The 26,218-nt window shown below is 42.9% G+C and overlaps 1 protein-coding gene across 1 annotated transcript in view; it reads right to left on the bottom strand.

The window, feature by feature from the left end:
- The window catches only part of P2RX3 (purinergic receptor P2X 3), a 168,211-nt gene that overhangs the window by 104,358 nt on the left and 37,635 nt on the right, over positions 1–26,218 (bottom strand). Inside the window, exon 2 of the mRNA XM_068258255.1 lies at positions 5,563–5,698. Coding sequence (XP_068114356.1) covers positions 5,563–5,698 — 136 coding nt within the window. The remainder of the gene's footprint in view (positions 1–5,562; positions 5,699–26,218) is intronic.

The following is a 26,218-nucleotide window of genomic DNA, read 5'->3' as shown; positions in this document are numbered from 1 at the left end:
TTTTATACTAACAATAATTACAAGCCTATATATACAGAAATAACAGTAATAAACTCTCATGCCATACACATTAAAACAAAAAAGTCCTTAAGGTAACTATTTATGTCGTTTTTTTTTTTTAATCATGTATTTTTTTTTACAAGTGTTTTATTTTGGTAAGGGTGGAAGGGGTTAAAAAATAATAAAAATGTATTTTATTTTTCTGTGTAAAAGTGTATAATGGTATATTTGGGTGTATTTTACATTTTGGCCACAAGATGGCACTACATATCATTCCCGATTACTGTAAACAGTCGACTAGTGTGTGCATCTGTTTACTTTCAGTTTTGGTGCGAGAGAGGCTACGTCTCACTGACGTAGCTCTCATTCACCACAGGCATGGTGATTGGGTTTGGGAACAGCTGTTTCCCCGATCACAGAAAGACGGCATAGCGGTGAAAGCGAATGGGAGCGGTACAACAATCGCGAACAGCAGCGGTAAGTAAACAGTGCGTGTATAAATACGCCCCTGATCCACAAGTGAAGTACACAGAATCTAGCTAAGTGTAGGATTACAGCTCCAGCTGGTCCCGGCACACTTAAGGATCTGACTACAGGTCTGAGTGCTCCCACATATGTGTTCGCAACGCCAGACAACCAGCAACACCAAGATTGGCAAATTTGCCACTTGTGCCCTGTGATCTTCACAGATGAAAGCAGGTTGTTGCACCACAGACTGCCCAGGAGTTGATGGATATTTTAGTCCAGGTGTAGGAGGAGATCCCTCAGGAGCCCATCTACAACCTCATCAGGAGCATGCCCAGGCATTGTAGGGAGGTCATACACGCATGTGGAGGCCACACACACTATTGAGCCTCATTTTGTCCTGTTTTAAGGACATTACATCAAAGTTGGATCGGCCTGTAGTGTTTTTTTTTTTTTTCACTTTAATTTTGAGTGTGACTCCAAATCCAGACCTCCACGGGTTGATAAATTTGATTTCCATTGATATTTTTTGTCTGATTTTGTTGTCAGCACATTCAACTATGTAAACAACAAAGTATTTAATAAAAAATATTTAATTAATTCAGATCTAGGATGTTTTATTTTTCTGTTGCCTTTATTTTTTTGAGCAGTGTCTACCTGGAGCAATCTACAAGGACACATGTGTCTAGAGGTGTCTGGTCCTAAGGGGGCATGTAACGATTGTGGAATTCTCTCCGTGATCAGCGGACAAAACGTGCGCTGACACTGCGGAAATCCTCCACAAGCGTGTAATTTGAGGGAACCCAGCAAAAGGTGCAACGCACACAGTAACCACCGCAACGCACCTGTAGAGGGAAATTCCTGTTGGCAGGTGGAGCTGTGGAGTGCAGAGGAACAGCTCCTCTGCCCTGCCACAGACGCAAGACAGGAATTGCACGAAGGGAAGAAACGCAGGGCAAGATAGCCCTGAAGGAGAGAGGGCAATCGCCAGAGATGGCAATTGCTAACAGCGACACAAGACTGAATAAGCACAGATGAGGAATGTATGTATGTCCCCCAATCTAGCCGCCACCCTGCGACGGCGGACATAAAACAAAGGAAACCAAGTGAGAACCCAATCGCAAGAGAAGCGATTGTGAAAGAGAATCAGCACAGGGACAGATTGTATGTGTGTGCACCAAACTAGTCGCCAACCCGCGACGGTGCATACACAACAGCAGGTATGAAGTAGAAACGCAATCGCGAAAGAGGCGATTGCCACTACGTCTACGTCTCACTGACGTAGCTCTCATTCACCACAGGCATGGTGATTGAGTTTGGGAACAGCTGTTTCCCCGATCACAGAAAGACGGCATAGCGGTGAAAGCGAATGGGAGCGGTACAACAATCGCGAACAGCAGCGGTAAGTAAACAGTGCGTGTATAAATACGCCCCTGATCCACAAGTGAAGTACACAGGTGCATATATATATGTATTGTGGATCTGCAACTGGTTAAAGTATTGGAGACAGAGGATCATCAGAACAGCCAGGCAATATGGCAGTCTCTGTATCCCTCTCAGGTCAGTTGTCCTTTCAGTGTAGCGTCTTTGGGCTCCCTCACGGGCATCCAGTTAACAGGCAAATGATTACTGTGAAGACCAAAACTGTGGAAACACTACAGCAGGGAATTTTATGTGTGCATCAAACACCAAGTTAAAACTTTGTAGTAGACAGCACTCCCCAATTTTAAAAGTCGATGTGCCAGGTCACAAGGTCCTGCAGCACTCAGGACCCAACTTGTCAAAAAGGAATAAAGACCGGCACCATTCAGTAGATATAGCTCGATACGTTTATTGTGCAGACATCATGACACAATGAACGACGTTTCGGAGGTCAATCCTTTATCAAGTTCCTGTCAGTATCTAAATAACATTACATTGTATCCTCTTTATATACTTAATACCACGGAAGATCAACCAATCACACTGGAGGAGTCGCCTCTGGCGACCAATCCCCTTCTGTCTCGCTCTAGCGGACCTGATGGGGAACTAATGTATGTGCATACAGCGTGCGTACAGACTTTCAAATCTCGCCAGGCCGTGGGGCGGAACGGCGGAGCCAACGCCCACTCAGCGCACCGCCGACCTATAGGGAGACTCACAGCGATGACGGCACCATCAGGACACTCCCCTAACCGAGGCGGACCTGAAGGGGGAACTGTGAGCTCTCACAGCGGCCAGAAGGACCGCCCATAGGCCGGTGACGCTGTCATGCTAGGCGTGGATCGCCCCCATGCGCATCAGGGTACGCATTGTGGACGGATTACACCACGGGCTACGTTTACTCATGGCAAAAACCTATATCTAGGAGGAGACGTCCAGATAAACCAAAACCTAAGGGACTAGCCATACCCAAACAGGGTGAATCAACAGATTTTTTTGCCCACGACTTCCCAGTCATCATCAGACAATGCGTCCAGTGCTAATTCGGTGCACTCCCCCCTTCCCCTGTATGTTTGTCAGCATGCAGACAGCTTATGCTGGTGTATGCGCATGGTGCACATGGACACATAAAGTTAGCTCCCTTGTGCGATTGGTAAGATGCACTGTCTTTCCCAGGAGAGGAAGTTAAGATGTGTGCTCCTAATCCATTGATAGGTTTGATGCAATGAATGTGTTTGCATGTCTGCACTATGCATGTTACAGGGCAAGAGTTAGGACACCTATGTTTACCTGGGTACTTCTGCGCAGTATAGGTGACTAAGCATAAGAATGCATTCTTCTGTGAACTAAAACCCTGGCTTTTAATTTAGCTGTAGGGATAACAGTTGTGCCTGGATGAGTAAATCTGTGAATGCATTTGTTTGAACATTTGCATGTGAGTGTGCGAAAGGGTTAATTGATTTTTGCTGTTTCTAGCCACACCCCCTTCAGCACCTCCCTTTCCCTAAAAATGTATTTAATGTCCTAACTAGAGGCGATGTGCCTGGATATATGTATGTTTATTCTTATCATTGACCCCTGTGGCTAGGGTCTAATTCGGTGCACTCCCCCCTTCCCCTGTATGTTTGTCAGCATGCAGACAGCTTATGCTGGTGTATGCGCATGGTGCACATGGACACATAAAGTTAGCTCCCTTGTGCGATTGGTAAGATGCACTGTCTTTCCCAGGAGAGGAAGTTAGGATGTGTGCTCCTAATCCATTGATAGGTTTGATGCAATGAATGTGTTTGCATGTCTGCACTATGCATGTTACAGGGCCAGAGTTAGGACACCTATGTTTACCTGGGTACTTCTGCGCAGTATAGGTGACTAAGCATAAGAATGCATTCTTCTGTGAACTAAAACCCTGGCTTTTAATTTAGCTGTAGGGTTAACAGTTGTGCCTGGATGAGTAAATCTGTGAATGCATTTGTTTGAACATTTGCATGTGAGTGTGCGAAAGGGTTAATTGATTTTTTCAGCGCAGAAGACGCCGCCCCGGAGGCAAGTGGAGGAAACATAAAGGAACGCTTGAGACCGAACCAGTCCAAGAACCCGAGCGGGAGTCAGCGGAAACCATAGTCGTTAATATTTCATCAGTTGTCTTGTCTTCAACACAACAGTCTCTTTTGGAGAATGGACTCTCATTTGCCCCCACGAACTGGCCCAATTTAGTGGATTTTGATATAGATCTGCATCGCTTTTTTAGGCAGATCTGGCTGAAATATTTTTTTGCTACATCTCAGGAGAGACCTTATTTTTGTAGACCATAAGTTGGGGTCTATATGAAAAGGGCGCCGGTAAAAAAGGGCGCCTGGTGGAGCCCATATATAGCAACTTCGGCTACAAAAAAGGCGCCTGGTGTAGCCCATATAAACTTCGGCTACAAAAAAAAAAGGCGCCTGGTGTAGCCCATATAAAAACTTCGGCTACATAAAAAAAGACGCCTGGTGTAGCCCATATAAAATCTTCGGCTGCAAAAAAACTCCGGGATGTGTAAATTACTATTCCCCCTCCAGGCCGCCATGGATAGTGGGGGAATGAAATAATTCGGCTTCCAGCACTTGTAGCCCATATAAAAACATAGGCTACAAAAAAAAGGCAATAATATGGGCTACAAAGGGGCACCTTGCTGTAGCCGAAAACCTTGTAGCCGAAAAAATATGGGCTGCAAAGGGGAGCCCTACTGTAGCCGAAAACCTTGTAGCCGAAAAAACATGGGCTACAAAGGGGAGCCCGCTTGTAGCCTATATCAAAACTCGGGCGCCCTTTTCTACACCTTGTAGCCCATATTTCCAGAAATAACATTGATGTCTATGGCGGCGCCCTTTTCATACAGGCAGGTCGGGCGCCCTTTTCAACCGATCCCATAAGTTGATGAGGATGCCCTTGGACTACAGGATACTAATTTGAGAATCAAGAGCTGTTTCAACCCCCCTCTTGTCAGATAATTGATAAGTTTAGCCAGAAAATACAACAGGAGATAGATAGATTATTTAGGAACCCTAGGTTGGGGACTAACTTCACTATACATCACAATTTGCAGGTGGATGAACGTACAGCCTTACGTGAACTGTGTGATAATGAAATGATCACGATAAAGCAGGCAGATAAAGGAGGAGCAGTAGTCATTATGGACACTATCTATTATAAAGAAGAAATCTATCGTTTATTAGCTGACTCTACCACCTACTGCAAATTACAGAGTGATCCCACTAGAGAGTTCATGATACAGATACAGGAAGTAGTGAATGAGGCACTAAAACACAAAATCATAGATGAAAAGTTGCATGACTTTTTGATTCAAAAAGAACCGATCATTCCTGTTTTTTACATTTGTCCGAAAATTCATAAAAATCGATCCCGGCCACCAGGGAGACCCATAGTGGCCGGCATCGATTCAATTTTTTCTCCAATAGCAAAATTCATGCTACATTAGCACTATCCAGGAGCACCATGGGGAGGCTCTATGAAGTTTACAGTCTGCAGCTCGGAACAAAAACTAATTTGCACTTATATAACTGCATGCACAGTGTACAACCCTTCCTCGTTTCTGCAAAAGGCCTCGTACATTCTCCCTAAAGAGTGAGCATTGCTTGTTCCATGCTACTGATGACACCATCAATTTGTATTTACCTGGGGTGGGACTACGTAATCTGCAACATCCATCACTCTTTCGCTGTATCGTCCAACGCCCTTCACTTTTGTCATAACAGAAGACTCAATGGACGAATCTCGGATTTGATAAGCTTTCTCGTGGAGAAAAACCCAACTGTTAAAATAAATTAGGAAAACTGGTCAACATCAAATAACGTAAAGCCTAATGCAGATAGTATTAAACAAGATAATCCATTTCTACCTTTCAAGTAATTAAAAGAGAGGGAGTGCTGCACATGTTACACACAAAGGAGGGGGGCTGAACATAGGATGGGAGTGCACTATAGCACATGGATAGGGAGCAACAAAACAGGTGGCCAAGGGGTCTCAAAGTATATATTTACCCTATAAAATATGGACAAATTGGTTATGCTAAACCAAGGGTAACTAAGCAGATTCAACTACTCCTGGCTCCGTGCACAGTTTTCTGTGACTAGCTGGATAACTAGGACCCTCCCTGTCTTCCTGCCCTTCCATTGGTCATATCTGACTGCTGGCAAGCTAGTTCACTACTAGTTGAAAAAAGATATAATCTCAATAAAAATGAGAAATAGAAAAAAAAACAGATATAATACATGCAGAGTAACAAGAACTCCAATAATCAACCTCAGTGCTTCCAACACTGGGAAACTTCAATTTGGTGGTACAGTGTCCAGATGAACACATTATGTATATAGTGCCAACACCTTCCGTGCGCTGCACATAGTACAGAACAAGTATTGGGGAACATATATATGAGAAATTCAAGACACTGTACAGTCATGACATTCAATAGTAGAAATACAAATACATACATAGTTAATGTGTAGTTTGAGATATCTCTAAAGTTGGTGCATGTTCATATGGTAAATTGCAGCAGTATGAGAAACACTAGGAGAAGGTTTCTGCCCTTGCAAGCTTTTAATCTAAACACATTCCTGCAGCCACCAGGTACTCAACAACAAGGTGACCATCACCACATGAAGCAGAGAACTTTGTCAGAACTCCATGTAAAAATGCAGGAGAGTTTTCAATTTCAATATCAATTGGAAGCATATGATACTCACATCATGGGTCCTGTACAACAGGGACCGAATAAATAAAAAAATGCATAAAATGTACATAAATGCAGTGTTTGTTGGCTATAGCACAGCTTAATCTACAGAGACCCCTGACGATGGTGCAGGGCTGAAAACTGGTAGGAAACTGGGCCCATATGCAATTCACTGAGTTTAGGTGATATTTTCAAACTTGTCAATAAAATGCCTTTCAAAGCACCAGCAAACAAAAAAAATACTCAAAATAATTTTGATAGTACGTTGTCACCTACTCTTTGGTATTTTTCCATTGCAAAGTCCTGAACAATTACGCTAAATCAAAGATTAAAATGTATCTACTAGGTAAAAACTCAGGAGAAAAAGTTTATTGCCTATGGCCCCTGCAGAGTGGGTATTACTATAACTGATAAACACTGCACTTGCACTGTATGTGCATTTTATATTTATTGGGTCCCTTCCTATACCCATAATTCACTTATTAACCCTTTCTTTCCTCTCCCTTGCCCCCATATAACACACTTGTAAAAAAAAAAAATTGTTACCTTAGGGACTTAGCTTTTTAAATATGTATGCCATGAGGGTGTATTATTGTTATTTTTGCAAATAAGAGCTATTAATTATCGCTAGAGTACAATAAGACAACCAAAATGTAACGAACGGTGAAGCACAGAGAGGATCTGATTACCGGTGATCTGCAGTATCACTGGGAATACAGATGTATACCAGATTATAAGTGATCTGCAGTATCTGCAGTATCACCGATAATCCGATATACCAGCTAACCTCTGTTCACCTGAGTAGAGTGTAACAGTAACACTTAAGAGGACTAGGCCTCAGAGCAGTGAGGAGTACTGCACAGATTCCTCCCGAAGACCTGAACTCTCCAAGGCGGGAGGAGTCAGGCTGAGAGTAGGAAGGATTATCTGAGAGTGACACTCTGGAGGTAGTGTCACTAACAAGACAGGGAACCGCCTCTAATAGTAAGGTCAGTTCTCGAGGTCGGACAAGCCAGGTCGTAAACACACGGACAGATTAGGTACAGATTCAGAAGGCGGAGGCGGAGTCAAGGTACAGGCAGGGTTCGGCAACAGGGTATCAGATATGTCGAGGTACAAAATCAGGAGGCAGAAGCAGAGTCTAAGGACGAGCCGGGGTTCGGAAACAGAGTATCAGAAAGGCAAGGTACAAGATCAGAGTTCAGGAGGATAGTCAGGCAGGCAAAGGGTCATAACAGATAATCACAATCAAACTAGTACTTTAAGCTATCAACAGAATCTAGCTAAGTGTAGGATTACAGCTCCAGCTGGTCCCGGCACACTTAAGGATCTGACTACAGATCTGAGTGCTCCCACGTATGTGTTCGCAACGCCAGACAATCAGCAACTGAACAGCCAGCAGTATATATGCACAGGCATCTCTCCAGCACCACCCTAAGTGCTGGACCAATGAGGAGTGGAACCAGAGTCAGCTGACCAGCCTGGTCAGCTGACTCACTTCTGGCTGTCATATAAACCCTGCCTGAGTGCGTGCGCGCGTCACTCTAAAGCTAGAGGGACTACGTGTGCCAGCCACACCAGCACCGCTCTGTGGTGTCTCCGAAGTGGGGCCATGCGCGCTAACCGCCGCGTCCAACGCGGCGGTTTCTCCGCGCTCCGCCATGCCTTGCACAGAGACAGCCGCCTCACACTGAGAGGAGGTGGCTGCCTCTCTGTGCTCTGCCACACCATGCGCGGAAAGAGCCGCCTCCCACTGACTCATGGCGGCGGCTCTTCCGCGCTTCTTCACACAAGACACAAAATGGCAAAAATACACCTTATCTCCAAATAAAATATTGTTGAATTGTACTAGAGAGATCATTTAAATATTGTAATAACTGTGACTAATGGAAAAAATGTGTGGGTTTTATCTACAGTAGCAAGTTTTATTCTTAAATTAGAATGGCTGAAAACAAAAAAGAAATAATACATTTTTCATTTTTTTCTTTTATTCCCTTTAAAATCCATACAAAATAAAATAATTCTTAGCAAAAATTACCACCCACTGAAAGTCTAATTTGTGGCAAAAAAAAAATGTATAGATCATTTAGGTGTTATAAGTAGTGATAAAGTTATTGCCGAAAGAATGAAAACAGCGTTAGAACGTGAAAATTGCTCTGGATTTTAAGGGGGAAAAAACCTTAGTGGTGAAGTGGTTAATGTGGGTCACTATCTGGCCCCCATGCTGTGTTGCTGTGTTATGACGCTGATATTTTAGCTAGTATGAATTATTACACATTGGTTCTACTCAGAAATCATTTTAAGAACTATGGCCAAAGTAGTGGTGAACCATAAACTCAAGCTGTGTGTGTAGGTCTGTGTCCAATCACAAATTATCTGTGCATTAGTACTGGATAACTTCAGTTATGTCAAATAAAAATATGAATTTTATCATTGCTACACAAGCCATTTCTGTCACCGTAATCTACGAGTAATCACCTAATCAATCTGTCATAAAAAATGTAAATTGCTTGTTTGTAAACTGTCCAAGAATACAGATTTCTATGTGTATGATTTCCCAGCATTCTCATCTGCCGTATTGCTTTATTTTCTGTCTGGTTTGCACTAACAAGACATCATCAGCTTTACCGCTGTGAATTTCTTATAATTGCCAAAGAATAAAATGCAGCTACTGTATATTCTGGCGTATAAGACTACTTTTTAACCCTTGAAAATCATCTGCAAAAAGTCAGGGGTCGTCTTATACGCCGGATATCATTGATGCCGGGTGATACACCCTATCCTGTTACCGCCTCTTAGATCTCGGTGCTGATGACTGTAATGAAGCGGCGCATGCGCACATGTGCGAGATCTGAGAGGCAGAGGAGGTAAATAGGATACAAGGGCTGGCAAGACGGGTGAAAGAGGCGTGTTTTATGGGCACAGCGCGATCTATTCTTCCATACCGCTCTGATAAACAGGTAGACAAGGAGAGCTGACCAGTCCACTTAGGGAGAGGGAGAGTTGACATGTCCAACCAGTCAATCGCCTATATACTGTTATATACTGGATACCACATTCAGTACAGCACCAGTATCTGTTCATACATAGCACTAGAATATGATGTTTTTTTTATTTTTATTTGGTGTGCGTTGGAAGAGGGGTAGTCTTATACGGCGAGTATATCCCAAACTCTATATTTTAACTGGAAAAGTTGAGGGGTCGTCTTATACGCCCAGTCGACTTATACACCGGAATATACGGGTAATTACTATGGCTCGCTGGGTCTCAGATAAGCCCCAGTTATCTTCATGGATAACATCAATTTCTGTAAAAAATTGTAAATGAGTAATTCACTGAGTAAGTTAATTTTATATGCCATTAATATTTACAGTGCTTCAGTGTATATATTTATGTTATTCAGGAGAATAAATGGCACTGTGCTGGGATCCATTAAACATATTTATTAACTTAGCATGACTGGAGGCACAGCTGGGGGGGTGGGGGGTCCTAGGGTGCAGAATAGCTGTTTGTATAGTATCTCATATAGTTTTAGCCTATTATGCTAAAAAGTGGTATTTATATTATATGTCCTGTAAGGTGCATTGAGTTTTGCTTTGACTTCTTATGCCTTCCATGGGACAGTATTGGAGTCTACAACCATGAAGATAAAATCGACTTTTATTTATTGGTTCATCCAATAGACAGGCTGTGCAGCCTCAACCATGGTCTACAACCATAGACTATCAGTTCTTCATTCCTATATTGCCATATTACACAGTTAATTAGGTTGAAAAAAGATGCATCAATCAGTGCTGGTCGTAATGGAAAAATCTACGCTTACGGATCATTACGCGTAATTTTACGCTATTACACATTACGCAATTACGGTTACGGCGTAGGAAATTATCTACGGTACATCACTGTAATTACGCGTAAACTTACGCAGTTACGCGTAAGGATACCGTAATGTAGGTGCTTACACTACGATGTTACGCGTAGTGCTGTAATACCCATTAATGCGTATTTTTTTACGCATACGGACGATATGTACGCAATAGCCGTCAATGTGACAGTTATTGTGTACATATCATTCGTATGCGTCAAAACATACGCTTATACTGAAGGGCGGGAGAAGATACTATTGGTTGCTTAGGATGTTGACTGATTGGCTACTCTTAGAAAAGGGGAGTTTTTACATTAGTAATTACGCGTAAAATTACGCGTAAGTGTTCGTAAAATTACGCATACCTAGCAATTACGGTAGACAGTGTAATTACGATACCACTTTACTGCTTACACGTAAATAATTACGCGTAAGACCGTAGTTTACGCGTAGCGCTTACGCGTAAATTTACATTGAACTACGATGCGTAATTACGCTCATGCGTAATTTCGGCCCAGCACTGGCATCAATCCAGATCAACCATCAGAAATTCACAAGCCCTTATTCAATAAACTTTTTCTCTGAAGTTTTCTTCTTACTGAGTTCACTTTTTCGCCTATGTTTAAAGGAATGCTGTGGTAAAAATGATGAGATAAACAATTCTATCTATCTTCCTAGTCCTAGAAAAATAACGTTTTGAGATAACTCAGTTATATTTTATGTTTAAATCTACTTTGTAAAGTTTTTGTATTTCTGTTTTCTGTAAGGAAGGAGTTTTATGGGCGTGCATCAAAAAAGGGCGCCTGGAAAAAACGGTGCGGGATATAGCCGAAATTATAAGTTGTAATGTAAAACAATGTTTTTCATTTATAGCTTATAAATGAAAATCTAGTGCTAAATAGGTTGCATAAACGGAAATGAAACAGCAAAATACCGTCTATAACAAAAACAAATTCGGAAATGAAATGTCAAATAGCGTCTATAACAAAAAACTTGTATTAAGCATAGTAATACAATGGTAGATTTTACAGGTATTTTTCTGCAATCATAGCTAACTGTAGGCCCACCCAGATCTCTCCCTATCCCTAACCCCTAGACCCCCCCCCCCCCCCTTTGTGTAAATATACATAATTTAATAAATTGTATATATTACAAATATTGTACTGTAACTATACCTAACCCTACTCTTACACAGAAGCCTCCCTGTACCTATTCCTAACCCCTAGACCCCCCTAGTGGTGCCTAACCCTAGCCACCTCCCCCCCCCCCCGGTGGTGCCTAACTCTAACCACCCCCTGGTGGTGCCTAACCCTAAAACCCTCCTGGTGGTGCCTAACCCTAACCATCTCCTGGTGGTGCCAAGCCCTAAGACCCCTCTCATAGGGCCTAACCCTAAGACCTCCCTGGTGGTGCCTAACCCTAACCACCCCCCTGGTGGTGACTAACCCTAAGACCCCCTGTTGGTGCCTAACCCTAAGACCTCCCTGAGTCCCTGGTGGTGCCTAGCCCTAAATCTCCCCTGGTGGTGCCTAACCCTAACCACCCACCTGGTGGTGCCTAAACCGAACTATCCCCCTGATGGTGCCTAACCCTAAGACCTCCCTGGTGGTGCCTAGCCCTAAGTCTCCCCTGGTGGTGTTTAACCCTAACCACCCACCTGGTGGTGCCTAAACCCAACCATCCCCCTTGTGGTGCCTAACCCTAACCATCCCCCTGGTGGTGCCTAACCCTAACCATCCCCACTGCACTAACACCCTTACACACATACAAACAATAATATATTTAATCCTTAAAATTCTTCACTATAAATAACATGAATAGAATAATTTATATATTTGTAATAGAATAAATAGCCTTAAAATCACATACACGTTAATATTATAAATAGAAAAAGGTATATATATATATATATATATATATATATATATATATATATATATATATATATATATATATACAGTGGTTTGCTAAATTATTCAGCCCCCTTGAAGTTTTCCACATTTTGTCATATTACTGCCACAAACATGAATCAATTTTATTGGAATTCCACGTGAAAGACCAATACAAAGTGGTGTACATGTGAGAAGTGGAACAAAAATCATACATGATTCCAAACATTTTTTACAAATAAATAACTGCAAAGTTGGGTGTGCGTAATTATTCAGCCCCCTTTAGTCTGAGTGCAGTCAGTTGCCCATAGACAATGCCTGATGAGTGCTAATGACTAAATAGAGTGCACCTGTGTGTAATCTAATGTCAGTACAAATACAGCTGCTCTGTGACGGCCCCAGAGGTTGTCTAAGAGAATATTGGGAGCAACAACACCGTGAAGTCCAAAGAACACACCAGTCAGGTCAGGGATCAAGTTATTGAGAAATTTAAAGCAGGCTTAGGCTACAAAAAGATTTCCAAAGCCTTGAACATCCCACAGAGCACTGTTCAAGCGATAATTTAGAAATTGGAGGACTATGGCACAACTGAAAACCTACTAAGACAAGGCCGTCCAACTAAACTCACAGGCCGAACAAGGAGAGCGCTGATCAGAAATGCAGTCAAGAGGCCCATGGTGACTCTGGATGAGCTGCTGAGATCTACAGCTCAGGTGGGGGAATCTGTCCATAGGACAAATATTAGTCGTGCACTGCACAAAGTTGGACTTTATGGAAGAGTGGCCATTGTTAACAGAAAAGCATAAGAAGTCCCATTTGCAGTTTGCCACAATCCATGTTTGGACACAGCAAACTTGTGGAAGAAGGTGCTCTGGTCAGATGAGACCAAAATAGAACTTTGTGGCCAAAATGCAAAACGCTATGTGTGGCAGAAAACTAACAATGCACATCACTCTGAACACACCATCCCCACTGTCAAATATGGTGGTGGCAGCATTATGCTCTGGGGGTGCTTCTCTTCAGTAGGGACAGGGAAGCTGGTCAGAGTTGATGGGAAGATGGATGGAGCCAAATACAGGGCAATCTAGGAAGAAAACCTCTTGGAGTCTGCAAAAGACTTGAGACTGGGGCGGAGGTTTACCTTCCAGAAGGACAACGACCCTAAACATAAGGTCAGGGCAACAATGGGAATGGTTTAAAACAAAACATATCCATGTGTTAGGAATGGCCCAGTCAAAGTCCAGATCTAAATCCAATTGAGAATCTGTGGCAAGATCTGAAAACTGCTGTTCACAAACGCTGTCCATCTAATCTGACTGAGCTGGAGCTGTTTTGCAAAGAAGAATGGGCAAGGATTTCAGTCTCTAGATGTGCAAAGCTGGTAGAGACATTCCCTAAAAGACTGGCAGCTGTAATTGCAGCAAAAGGTGGTTCTACAAAGTATTGACTCAGGGGGCTGAGTAATTACGCACACCCCACTTTGCAGTTATTTTGTTTGTAAAAAATGTTTGAAATCATGTATGATTTTCATTCCACTTCTCACGTGTACACCACTTTGTATTGGTCTCTCACCTGGAATTCCAATAAAATTGATTCATGTTTGTGGCAGTAATAGTAATATGTCAAAATGTGGAAAAGTTCAAGGGGGCTGAATACTTTTGCAAACCACTATATATATATATATATATATATATATATATATCTCCTATCCTACTAATATAATAAATGGGAAAGTTCGGATGTTTGGATGTTTAGATGTTTGGATGTTTGTTACTCGATCACGCAAAAACGGCTGAACGATTTTGAATGAAATTTGGCACACACATAGTACATTACCTGGAATAAAGTATAGGATACTTTTTATTCCCATAACCAAAAAGGGGGCGGAGACAAATACAAATTTCACTGGAAAATGTAAACTGCAGCCATTCTTACACTGTTAATGGTAGGGTTCTCAAACTTTGCACAGTTGGTCACTGGGTGACTAGGATTAATATTCAGAAAGGTGGGAGGAGCCTACAAAAGCCAATCATAATTCACCTATTGATTTTGAAGGGGAGTATTTACATTGCTGCCATTCTTGAACTGTTAATGGCACAAGCCTCAAATCTGGTATAGTTGATCATTGGGTGACAGGGGTTCAATTTGAGAAAGGGGGTGGAGCCACAAACAGCCAATTAGATTTGTTTCATTCCAATGCAAATTATTGATGACGAACACCGCAAAGCTCACAAACTTGGTAATTGAGTAATTGATTAATTGTGTGTTAGGGTTAGAAAAGTAGGCACAGCCAACACCAGCCAAATACATAAGCGGGCAACACGGGGTCATAAGTGGGTGGAGACAAATACAAATTTTACTGGGAAAATGTAAACTGCAGCCATCCTTACACTATTAATTGTAGGGTTCTCAAATTTTACACAGTTAATTACTGGGTGACTGGGATTAATATTCAGAAAAGTGGGTGGAGCCTACAAAAGCCAATCAAAAATTAGCTATTGATTTTTCAGGGGAATATTTCTTTGCCACAATTCTTGCACTGTTAATGGCACAAGCCTCAAACCTGGTACAGTTGATCATTGGGTGACTGGGGTTTAAATTGATAAAAGGGGGTGGAGCCACCAACAGCCAATCTTATTTGTTTCATTTTAATGCAGGTTATGGATGCCAAAAACCGCAAAGCTCACAAACTTGGTCATTGAGTAATTGAGTAATTGTGTGTTAGGGTTAGGAAAAGTGGGCGCAGCTAACACCAGCCAAATACATAATCGGGCAATACCGGGTCATCAGTGGGCGGAGACGAATACACATTTCACTGAGAAAATGTAAACTGCAGCCATTCTTACACTGTTAATGGTAGGGTTCTCATACTTTGCACAATTGGTCACTGGGTGACTGGGATTAGTATTCAGAAAAGTGGGTGGAGCCTAAAAAGACAATCAAAATTCACCTATTGATTTTCAAGGGGAATATGTAATTGCTGCCATTCTTGCACTGTTAATGGCACAAGCTTTAAACCTGGTACAGTTGGTCATTGGGTGACTGGGGTTCAAATTTAGACAAAGGGTTGACTGTATAGGACTCCTAAAGGATGAGGATGGGAACTCAATGGTGGATGACCAAGGTAAGGCAGAGTTATTAAATGCTTTCTTTGCTTCTGTCTTCACAAAAGAAACAGCACTGTTGCAAACTACAGAGGCGGAAGAGTCTCAATCTTCTAACTGTAATATTAAATACTTAACGCAGGAAGAAGTGAAGGCAAGACTAAATAAATTAAAAATAGACAAGGCACCTGGCCCGGATGGCATGCATCCTAGGGTCCTAAGGGAATTAAGTTCAGTTATAGATAAACCCCTTTATCTTATCTTTTGTGACTCTCTTGCAACTGGCAGAGTCCCAGTGGATTGGCGTACAGCCCACGTTTTCCCATTATTTAAGAAGGGCAAAAAATCTGATCCAGGAAATTATAGACCTGTAAGTTTAACATCAGTTGTATGCAAACTATTTGAGGGGTTACTAAGAGATACTATACATGACTTCATAGTAGAAAATAATCTTATTTCTCAGCATCAACATGGGTTTACTAAAGACAGGTCCTGTTTGACTAACATGCTCAGCTTTTATGAGGTAGTGAATGCTAATATGGATATTGGGAATGCTGTAGATGTGATATACTTGGACTTTGCAAAGGCCTTCAACACTGTTCCCCACAAAAGTCTGGTGCAAAAGTTGAGGATGCAAGGACTGGGGAAGAGTCTGTGTTCATGGATAGGGAACTGGCTAATGGACAGAAAACAAAGAGTTGTGGTCAATGGATCATACTCAAAATGGGAGACTGTTAGCAGTGGGGTCCCACAGGGGTCTGTTCTGGGTCCAGTGCTCTTCAATTTATTTATTAATGACCTAGTAGATGCAGTAGTGAGCAATGTTGCTATTTTTGCAGATGATACAAAATTGTGCAGAATCATTAACTCTCAGGAAGATAGTGCCATATTGCAACAGGATCTGGATAGGATGGCTATATGGGCACATACATGGCAGATGAAATTCAATGTTGACAAATGTAAGGTCATGCATTTTGGACGTACTAATGGTCTAGCACCATACAAAATAAATGGGATACAGTTGGGGACATCAAACTTGGAGAAGGACTTAGGAGTACTCATTGACAACAAGTTAAATAATCGTACTCAATGCCAAGCAGCTGCAGCTAAAGCTAACAAAATTTTGGGATGCATTAAAAGGGAAATAAAAACTCGAGATGCTAGCATAATATTGCCCCTGTTTAACTCTCTAGTAAGGCCACATCTGGAATATGGAATTCAGTTCTGGGCACCACATTACAAAAAAGATATTGCAGTTTTAGAGCAGGTGCAGAGACGAGCAACAAAATTGATGCGTGGGATGGAAGGTCTCACTTATCGAGAAAGGTTAGATAAACTGGGTTTATTTAGTCTAGAGAAAAGACGCCTTAGAGGGGATCTAATTAACATGTATAAATACATCAGAGGGCAATATAATACCTTGGCTGATGAGCTTTTTGTCCCTAGGCCTTCTCAAAGGACTAGAGGACATGATCTGCGCATGGAGGAAAAATGTTTTAGCCATTTATTTAGGAAAGGGTTCTTTACAGTAAGAGTGATTAAGATGTGGAATGCATTGCCACAGGAAGTCGTTATGGCAAACTCTATACCTGCATTTAAAGGGGGCTTAGATGCTTTCCTTGCGTTGAAAGACATCCATGGCTACAATTACTAGGTAATGCCTAATGATGTTGATCCAGGGATTTTATCTGATTGCCATCTGGAGTCGGGAAGGAATTTTTCCCTTTAGGGGCTAATTGGACCATGCCTTGTAAGGGTTTTTTCGCCTTCCTCTGGATCAACAGGGATATGTGAGGGAGCAGGCTGGTGTTGTACTTTATACTGGTTGAACTCGATGGACGTATGTCTTTTTTCAACCAAAATAACTATGTAACTATGTAAAAGGGGTGGAGCCAAAAACAGCCAATCAGATGTGTTTAATCTCAATGCAAATTATTGATGCCAAAGACCACAAAGCGCACAAACTTGGTCATTGAGTAATTGTGTGTTAGGGTTAGGAAAAATGGGCGCAGCCAACACCAGCCAAATACATAATCGGGCAATAACGGGTCATCGGTGGGCGGAGACAAATACACATTTCACTGAGAAAATGTAATCTGCAGCCATTCTTACACTGTTAGTGGTAGGGTTCTCAAACTTTGCTCAGTTGGTCACTGGGTGACTGGGATTATTATTCAGAAAGGTGGGTGGAGCGTACAAAAGCCAATCAAAATCCACCTATTGATTTTTAAGGGGAATATTTAATTGCTGCCATTCTTGCACTGTTAATGGCACAAGCCTCTTGCACTGTTAATCACCTGTACCTGGTACACTTGGCCATTGGGTGAATTAGGTTCAAATTCAGAAAAGGGATGGAGCCACAGCCAATCAGATTTATTTTATTTCAATGCAAATTATTGATGCCAAAGACCGCAAAGCTCACAAACTTGGTCATTAAGTAATAAAGTAATTGTGTGTTAGGGTTAGGAAAAGGGGGCGGGGCCAACACCAGCCACATATATACCCGGGCAACGCCGGGCATCCAGCTAGTATATATATATAATAGCCTTACAATCACATACGCATTAAAAATCTTAAAATCACGGTAATATTAAAAGCGATATATTAGTAAGTTATTAATTCTGAAAACTGACACATTATAATTGTAAAAAACAAAGTTAATACTAAAAGCGATGTATTTCTAATAGAATGAGGTTGAAAATGATCTTTAAGCATTATGGTATGAAAATGAATTTTAAAATGATAAAATAAGTGTAAACGAAAATGTACTTGTTACAGTCCTGAAAGCGAAATTTAAAAATGAAAAAGAAGTAAAACCTCCTATAAGCGAAATTTAAAAACGAAAAAATAAGTAAAACACAAAGTCAAAACGAATTTGTAAACGATACTTGTAATAAACCTTATTCTGTAAACTAAAACATTTCTTAACACGATCCCTGCAACCGCTTTTTCTCGGGTGCCCAAATTTCCTGTCGGGCGCCCAATAGCCGATATTTTGCATTGCAGTCTATGGCAGCGCCCTTTTTGTCCATTAGCCATATGTGCCCTTTTTTACTGCTTCCGTTTTATGGCTGTAATTCCATATCAGTGAGGGTTATGCTATAGTCCGACTAGGTCCCAACTGGAGAGAAGTTGTCACTTGCATACCTGAATGGTTAACTCTTTTAGGCAAATAAATGAATAAAAAAAGCACAGCCTAGTTATTTGTATGCTTGGCACTGTACATATATATGTTTATCCCATCTGTTTATTTCCACCTTGGTGTTCCATTAAAGTGGATCTGAACTCAGAACTTCCTCTCTGCTCTAAAAGATATGCTACAGCATAATAACCTTTAAATAAAAACATTTCTTTGTTTCAGCTGATACAAAACCTACAAAACATCTGCAGTGTTTATTTTTTTAGTAATTCAGTTTTTATTGAAAGGTTTTCAACATTTCTATCAAACATACAGATCAGAATTAGGCCGATAATTGTATTACAGGACAATAACCAGCATATTATCTGGAACCTGTAGCAGTCCCAAAGCAGTGACTAAGGTAACAAAGCAGAAAATAGAGACTGTACAGGGGCGTAGGAATAGACCCTGCAGCCCCTGCAGTTGCAGGGGGGCCCCTAGCAAGTCAGGGGCCCGGAGGAGGAAAGGCTGTCACCACCGGCGTACCTACCGGGGATGCGACTCTCTCAGCCGCAGGGGGGCCGGCCGCCCGGGGCTGCTCTGGGGCCCGCTCACTGTGCGTGGGGGGAGCGCTGCTCTGGACCCCCCAGCAAGGTGCTCAACTGGCCGCAGCGTCTGCCAGTTCATTCCCCGCAGCCCCGCTCCACCAGCAGCCTGCATAGTCTCCGGCAGGCAGAGCAGGGCTACGGCAAGATGGCCGCCGAAGAAGCCCTACACTGGAGACTATTTGTGTCTCTAGTACAGGGTTTCGGCAGCCATCTTGCCGTAGCCCTGCACTCTGCCTGTCAGCGCGGGAGATGTGCTGCAGGAGGACTAGGGGAGCTGTGTGCCAGATGCCGGGAGAGGAGAAGACTTCTGTCAGGTAAGTGAATTGTTTTTTTTTCACAGGTGCATTTTTTTTTCTAGTGTCTCCTGCCCACATTGTGATTTTCAGGTGTCTGCTGCCCACATTGTGATTTTCAGGTGTCTGCTGCCCACATTACGATTTTCTGGTGACTGCTGCCCACATTACGATTTTCAGGTCACTGCTGCCCACATTGCGATTTTCATGTGACTGCTGCCCACATTACGATTTTCAGGTGTCTGCTGCCCACATTACGATTTTCAGGTGTCTGCTGCCCACATTACGATTTTCAGGTGTCTGCTGCCCACATTACGATTTTCAGGTGTCTGCTGCCCACATTGCGATTTTCAGGTGTCTGCTGCCCACATTGTGATTTTCTGGTCACTGCTGCCCACATTGCGATTTTCTGGTGTCTGCTGCCCACATTACGATTTTCAGGTGTCTGCTGCCCACATTGTGATTTTCAGGTGTCTGCTGCCCACATTGCGATTTTCTGGTGTCTGCTGCCCACATTACGATTTTCAGGTGTCTGCTGCCCACATTGTGATTTTCAGGTGTCTGCTGCCCACATTACGATTTTCTGGTCACTGCTGCCCACATTGCGATTTTCTGGTCACTGCTGCCCACATTGCGATTTTCAGGTGTCTGCTGCCCACATTACGATTTTCAGGTGTCTGCTGCCCACATTACGATTTTCAGGTGTCTGCTGCCCACATTACGATTTTCAGGTGTCTGCTGCCCACATTGCGATTTTCTGGTGTCTGCTGCCCACATTATGATTTTCTGGTCACTGCTGCCCACATTGTGATTTTCAGGTGTCTGCTGCCCACATTATGATTTTCTGGTCACTGCTGCCCACATTGTGATTTTCAGGTGTCTGCTGCCCACATTGCGATTTTCTGGTGTCTGCTGCCCACATTATGATTTTCTGGTGTCTGCTGCCCACATTACGATTTTCTAGTCACTGCTGCCCACATTGCGATTTTCTGGTGTCTGCTGCCCACATTGCGATTTTCTGGTGTCTGCTGCCCACATTACGATTTTCAGGTGTCTGCTGCCCACATTGTGATTTTCAGGTGTCTGCTGCCCACATTACGATTTTCTGGTCACTGCTGCCCACATTGCGATTTTCTGGTCACTGCTGCCCACATTGCGATTTTCAGGTGTCTGCTGCCCTCATTACGATTTTCAGGTGTCTGCTGCCCACATTACGATTTTCAGGTGTCTGCTGCCCACATTACGATTTTCAGGTGTCTGCTGCCCACAATGCGATTTTCAGGTGTCTGCTGCCCACATTGCGATTTTCTGGTGTCTGCTGCCCACATTACGATTTTCTGGTGTATGCTGCCCACATTAGGATTTTCTGGTGACTGCTGCCCACATTGCGATTTTTCTGGTGACTGCTGCCCACATTGCGATTTTTCTGGTGACTGCTGCCCACATTGCGATTTTTCTGGTGACTGCTGCCCACATTAGGATTTTCTGGTGTCTGCTGCCCACATTACGACATTCTGGTGACTGACTGCTGCCCACATTAGGATTTTCTGGTGACTGCTGCCCACATTACGATATTCTGGTGACTGCTGCCCACATTAGGATTTTCTGGTGACTGATGCCCACATTGCAATTTTCTGGTGACTGCTGCCCACATGGCGATTTTCTGGTGACTGCTGCCCACATTGCGATTTTCTGGTGAACTCTGCCCACATTACGATTTTCTGGCCCACATTACGATTTTCTGGTGAACACTGCCCACGTTACGATTGTCTGGTGAATGCTGTCCACGTTACGATTTTCTGGTGAACGCTGCCCACATTACGATTTTCTGGCCCACATTACGATTTTCTGGCGAACACTGCCCAAGTTACGATTGTCTGGTGAATGCTGTCCATGTTACAATTTTCTGGTGAACTCTGCCCACATTACGATTTTCTGTCCCACATTACGATATTCTGGTGAACGCTGCCCACATTACGATTGTCTGGTGAATGCTGCCCACGTTACAATTTTCTGGTGACTGCTGCTCACGTTACTATTTTCTGGTGACTGGTGCCCACATTATGATTTTCTGGTGAACTCTGCCCACATTATGATTTTCTAAAGGCCCACATTACGATTTTCTGGTGAACTCTGCCAACACTACGATTTTCTGGCCCACATTACGATTGTCTGGTAAAATGCTGCCCACTTTACAATTAATTTACAGTGAAACGCTGCCCCATTACGATTATTTGGCACCTATGGGGGGGGGCCCCATCCAAATATTCGCAGGGGGGCCCAGTGATTTCTAGTTACGCCCCTGAGACTGTATATCTAGTATACAAACATCCTAGCTCCCATATAATACAACATCCGATCTGTGAAAATAACACACATCCTCTATTATAAAACCCCTGTGTCCCTGCGTGTGCTGTCTCTGTGCAGCTGAGTCCGTGCTTTTTGCTACTGCGCATGTACGCAGCACGGACCCAGCCTCGCATTGGACCTAATGGAAATCTGATGGCAAAAAAATGCCATCAGATCGATTTTCAATAGTCTTCATACTACAAAAAAATGTTCCTAAACACATTAGATAGATCAGACATCTATCTGATGATCTATCTGCTGCTAATCTAACGAGTGTATGGCCACCTTTAGATGCACTTATACACTCACCTAAAGGATTATTAGGAACACCTGTTCAATTTCTCATTAATGCAGTTATCTAATCAACCAATAACATGGCAGTTGCTTAAATGCATTTAGGGGTGTGGTCCTGGTCAAGACAATCTCCTGAACTCCAAACTGAATGTCAGAATGGGAAAGAAAGGTGATTTAAGCCATTTTGAGCGTGGCATGGTTGTTGGTGCCAAATGGGCCGGTCTGAGTATTTCACAATCTGCTCAGTTACTGGGATTTTCACCCACAACCATTTCTAGGGTTTACAAAGAATGGTGTGAAAAGGGAAAAACATCCAGTATGCAGCAGTCTTGTGGGCGAAAATGTCTTGTTGATGCTAGAGGTCAGAGGAGAATGGGCCGACTGATTCAAGCTGATAGAAAAGCAACGTTGACTGAAATAACCACTCGTTACAACCGAGGTATGCAGCAAAGCATTTGTGAAACCACAACACGCACAACCTTGAGGTGGATAGGCTACAACAGCAGAAGACCCCACTGGGTACCACTCATCTCCACTACAAATAGGAAAAAGAGACTACAATTTGCACGAGCTCACCAAAATTGGACAGTTGAAGAATGGAAAAATGTTGCCTAGAGTCAGAATTTGGTGTAAACAGAATGAAAACATGGATCCATCATGCCTTGTTACCACTGTGCAGGCTGCTGGTGGTGGTGGTGTAATGGTGTGGGGGATGTTTTCTTGGCACATTTCCGGCCCCTTAGTGCCAATTGGGCATTGTTTATATGCTACGAGCTACCTGAACATTATTTCTGACCATGTCCATCCCTTCATGACTACCATTACCCATACTCTGATGGCTACTTCCAGCAGGATAATGCACCATGTCACAAAGCTCGAATCATTTCAATTTGGTTTCTTGAACATGACAATGAGTTCACTGTACTAAAATGGCCCCCACAGTCACCAGATATCTCAACCCAATAGAGCATCTTTGGGATATGATGGAATGGGAGCCTTGTGCCCTATATGTGCATCCAACAAATCTCCATCAACTGCAAGATGCTATCCTATCAATATGGGCCAACATTTCTAAAGAATGCTTTCAGCACCTTGTTGAATCAATGCCACATAGAATTAGGGCAGTTCTGAAGGTGAAAGGGGGTCAAACACCGTATTAGTATGGTGTTCCTAATATTCCTTTAGGTGAGTGTACATATTTCTCAGGTCACCACTAAGTTGTCTCCTTTCCAAGCTAAATACATCCAGTTTGTGTAACCTTTCTTGGTAAGTGAGACCTTCCATCCTCTTAATTACTTTAGTTGCTCATATTTGTGTTTGTCCTCAATACTGTATCCTGTACTCCAGATATGGCCTCAGTGATCTACAGGTGAAACTGGAAAAATTAGAATATTGTGCAAAAGACCATTCATTTCAGTAATTCAACGTAACCCTTTCCACTTGTATGTCCCCCATATCTGGGCATTACGATTTGTGCATTGCCCTCGTATGTCCCGCAGAGCAGGACATAAATATGGCGGTAGTATGCAGGCACATCTGTCCCCCAACAATGCCTAATTCCTCTGCCAGGGTGTTCCCCGGCATGTAAACCACACAGGAAGTACCCCCCTGGCTAAATCCCGAAGTCTGCGATCGGCGATTCAGGAAGTGGGAAGATGCATTGCAAAATGCAGAGAAAAGCAATGGCATCCTCTGCCGCAGGGAAAAAACGAATTTCAGTGGCTGATGTGGCAAACCTGTTTGTGGAGGACAGCAGCACAGGATCATATGTCCACAACTCGGGTGATGACAGTGATTTTACTGTCACTGATGATGATGATAATGAATGTTAAAGTAATGCCACTGATATTGATGACTTCTCTGCTCCCAGCCAATAGAAGACACCAAACTGTCCTAATATGGTAACTAATGAAACGTTATAATATGTTCTTTAAAAAAAAAAAACATACTTTGTTAATATATTAAGTTGTATGCTACACTGGGAGAGAGAGTAAAAGGGAGAGTACATTTCTGTAAAAAAAAACAAAAAAACTCAGAGCAGAAACTACTGCCTTTACAAAAGGGCTCCGAGCGGAAAGGGTAGTGAAACTAATATATGAAATAGACTCATTACATGTAAAGCAAGATATTTCAAGCCTTGATTTGTTTTAATTTTGATGATTATGGCTTACTGCTTATGAAAACCCTAAAATTAAAATCTCAGACCATTAGAATATTGTGAAAATGTTCTGTAAGATTCACTGGCCGCTCATGGTGGCGGAATGCCGAGACTCACGCCGAGGCGCAAGCCTCTGGGTCTCGGCCTGTCTCCGACGTCACTGGAGCACATGGCGCTCAGCTCCCATGTGTGTTCTATTTTGGTATTTGTAAATGCAAATAAAAAATTATATTATAAAAAGAGAGGTAATTGCTTACCTCTCCAGAAGATATAGACACCAGTTAAACTAGAAAAAAAAGTTTTTATTCAAAAAGCAATCTGACGATGCGTTTCACGGGTCATGGCCGCTTCCTCGGGTCAATACAAAATGCCTAAAACAATAAATAGGCATATATATATATATGTGTATACAATGGAACATGTACAGACAATCATATTTTACGTGCACTTTAGTTGCAATGTGTATGTGTGTATACAATGGAACATGTGCAGATAATCATATTTTACGTGCACTTTAGTTGCAACATTATGTATGTAATTAGAACATACATGTAATTACATACATTCATAATGTTGCAACTAAAGTGCACGTAAAATATGATTATCTGTACATGTTCCATTGTATATTATTTATTGTATTTATAAAGTGCCAACATATTACGCAGCGCTGTACATTAATTTAGGTTACAGACAATATTTAGGGGTCACATACAGCAAAATGACAATACATGAATACAAGAAAGACCAGATCATGCAGTACAGTATGAGTACCAGGTAATGCTTAGTCAGTCACTGGAGGGGAGCATGGAGATTAGGCAAGTTAGGTTCACTCAGATGCATAGCATGGGTGTACAGTAATGGAGGTGGATGATCAGGTTGGACACAAAAGGAGGAGGACCCTGCCCAAAGGCTTACAATCTAAAGGGAGAGGTAGGGACACGAGAGGTAGGAGACCAGAGTTCAGCTGTGGGTTTAGAGCACTTGTGAGGGGTAGTAGGCCAGAGTGAAAAGGTGAGTTTTGAGGGCTTTCTTGAAGATGTTGAAGGAGGGGGCTGCCCTAATGGGTGGAGGTAGGGAGTTCCATAGTGTTGGAGCAGCTCTTGAGAAGTCCTGGAGGCGTGCATGGGACTGGGTGATGCGGGGGGCGGTTAGGCGAAGTTCATTGGAAGAGCGGAGTGAGCGGTTAGGTGTGTACCTCTGAGTAAGATCGGAAATGTAGGTTGGACAGGTTTTGTGGACAGATTTGTAGGTCAGACACAGTATCTTGAATCTGATTCTGGACTGGATAGGAAGCCAGTGGAGGGATTCAAGGAGGGGATCCGCCATGGCGGAGCGATGGGAGCAGTGGATAATTCTGGCTGCCGCATTCATGATGGACTGCAGTGGGGCTGTTCGGGTCATAGGGAGACCAGACAGCAGGGCATTGCAGTAGTCAAGGCGGGAAATTATGAGGGCATGGATGAGGAGTTTGGTGGTGGCAGAGGTCAGGAAAGGGCGAATCTTACAAATGTTACGAAGGTGGAAGTTGCAGGACTTTGTGAGGTTTTGGATGTGGGGAGTGAAGGAGAGTGCGGAGTCCAGGGTGACACCCAGACAGCGGGCTTGAGAGATAGGGTGAATGGCAGTGTGGTTAACAGTGACATGCACATCTGGGAGGTTTATAGATGTCCGGGGTGGGAAGATCATAAATTCTGTTTTGTCTAGGTTTAGTTTCAGGAACCTAGCGGACATCCAGGAGGAGATGGCTGATAGACAGGAGGAGACCTTGTCCATGGTAGTGGTGGATATGTCAGGGGTGTGGAGGTAGATCTGGGTGTCATCTGCATACAGATGATAGTTAAAACCCATGGAGGAGATAACCTTGCCAATGGATGATGTGTATAGGGTGAACAGTAGGGGGCCAAGGACCGAACCTTGGGGGACT

Source organism: Hyperolius riggenbachi, chromosome 10, assembly GCF_040937935.1.
Source record: "Hyperolius riggenbachi isolate aHypRig1 chromosome 10, aHypRig1.pri, whole genome shotgun sequence".
Taxonomy (NCBI): Eukaryota; Metazoa; Chordata; class Amphibia; order Anura; family Hyperoliidae; genus Hyperolius; species Hyperolius riggenbachi.
This window is presented reverse-complemented; position numbering and strand designations above follow the sequence as displayed.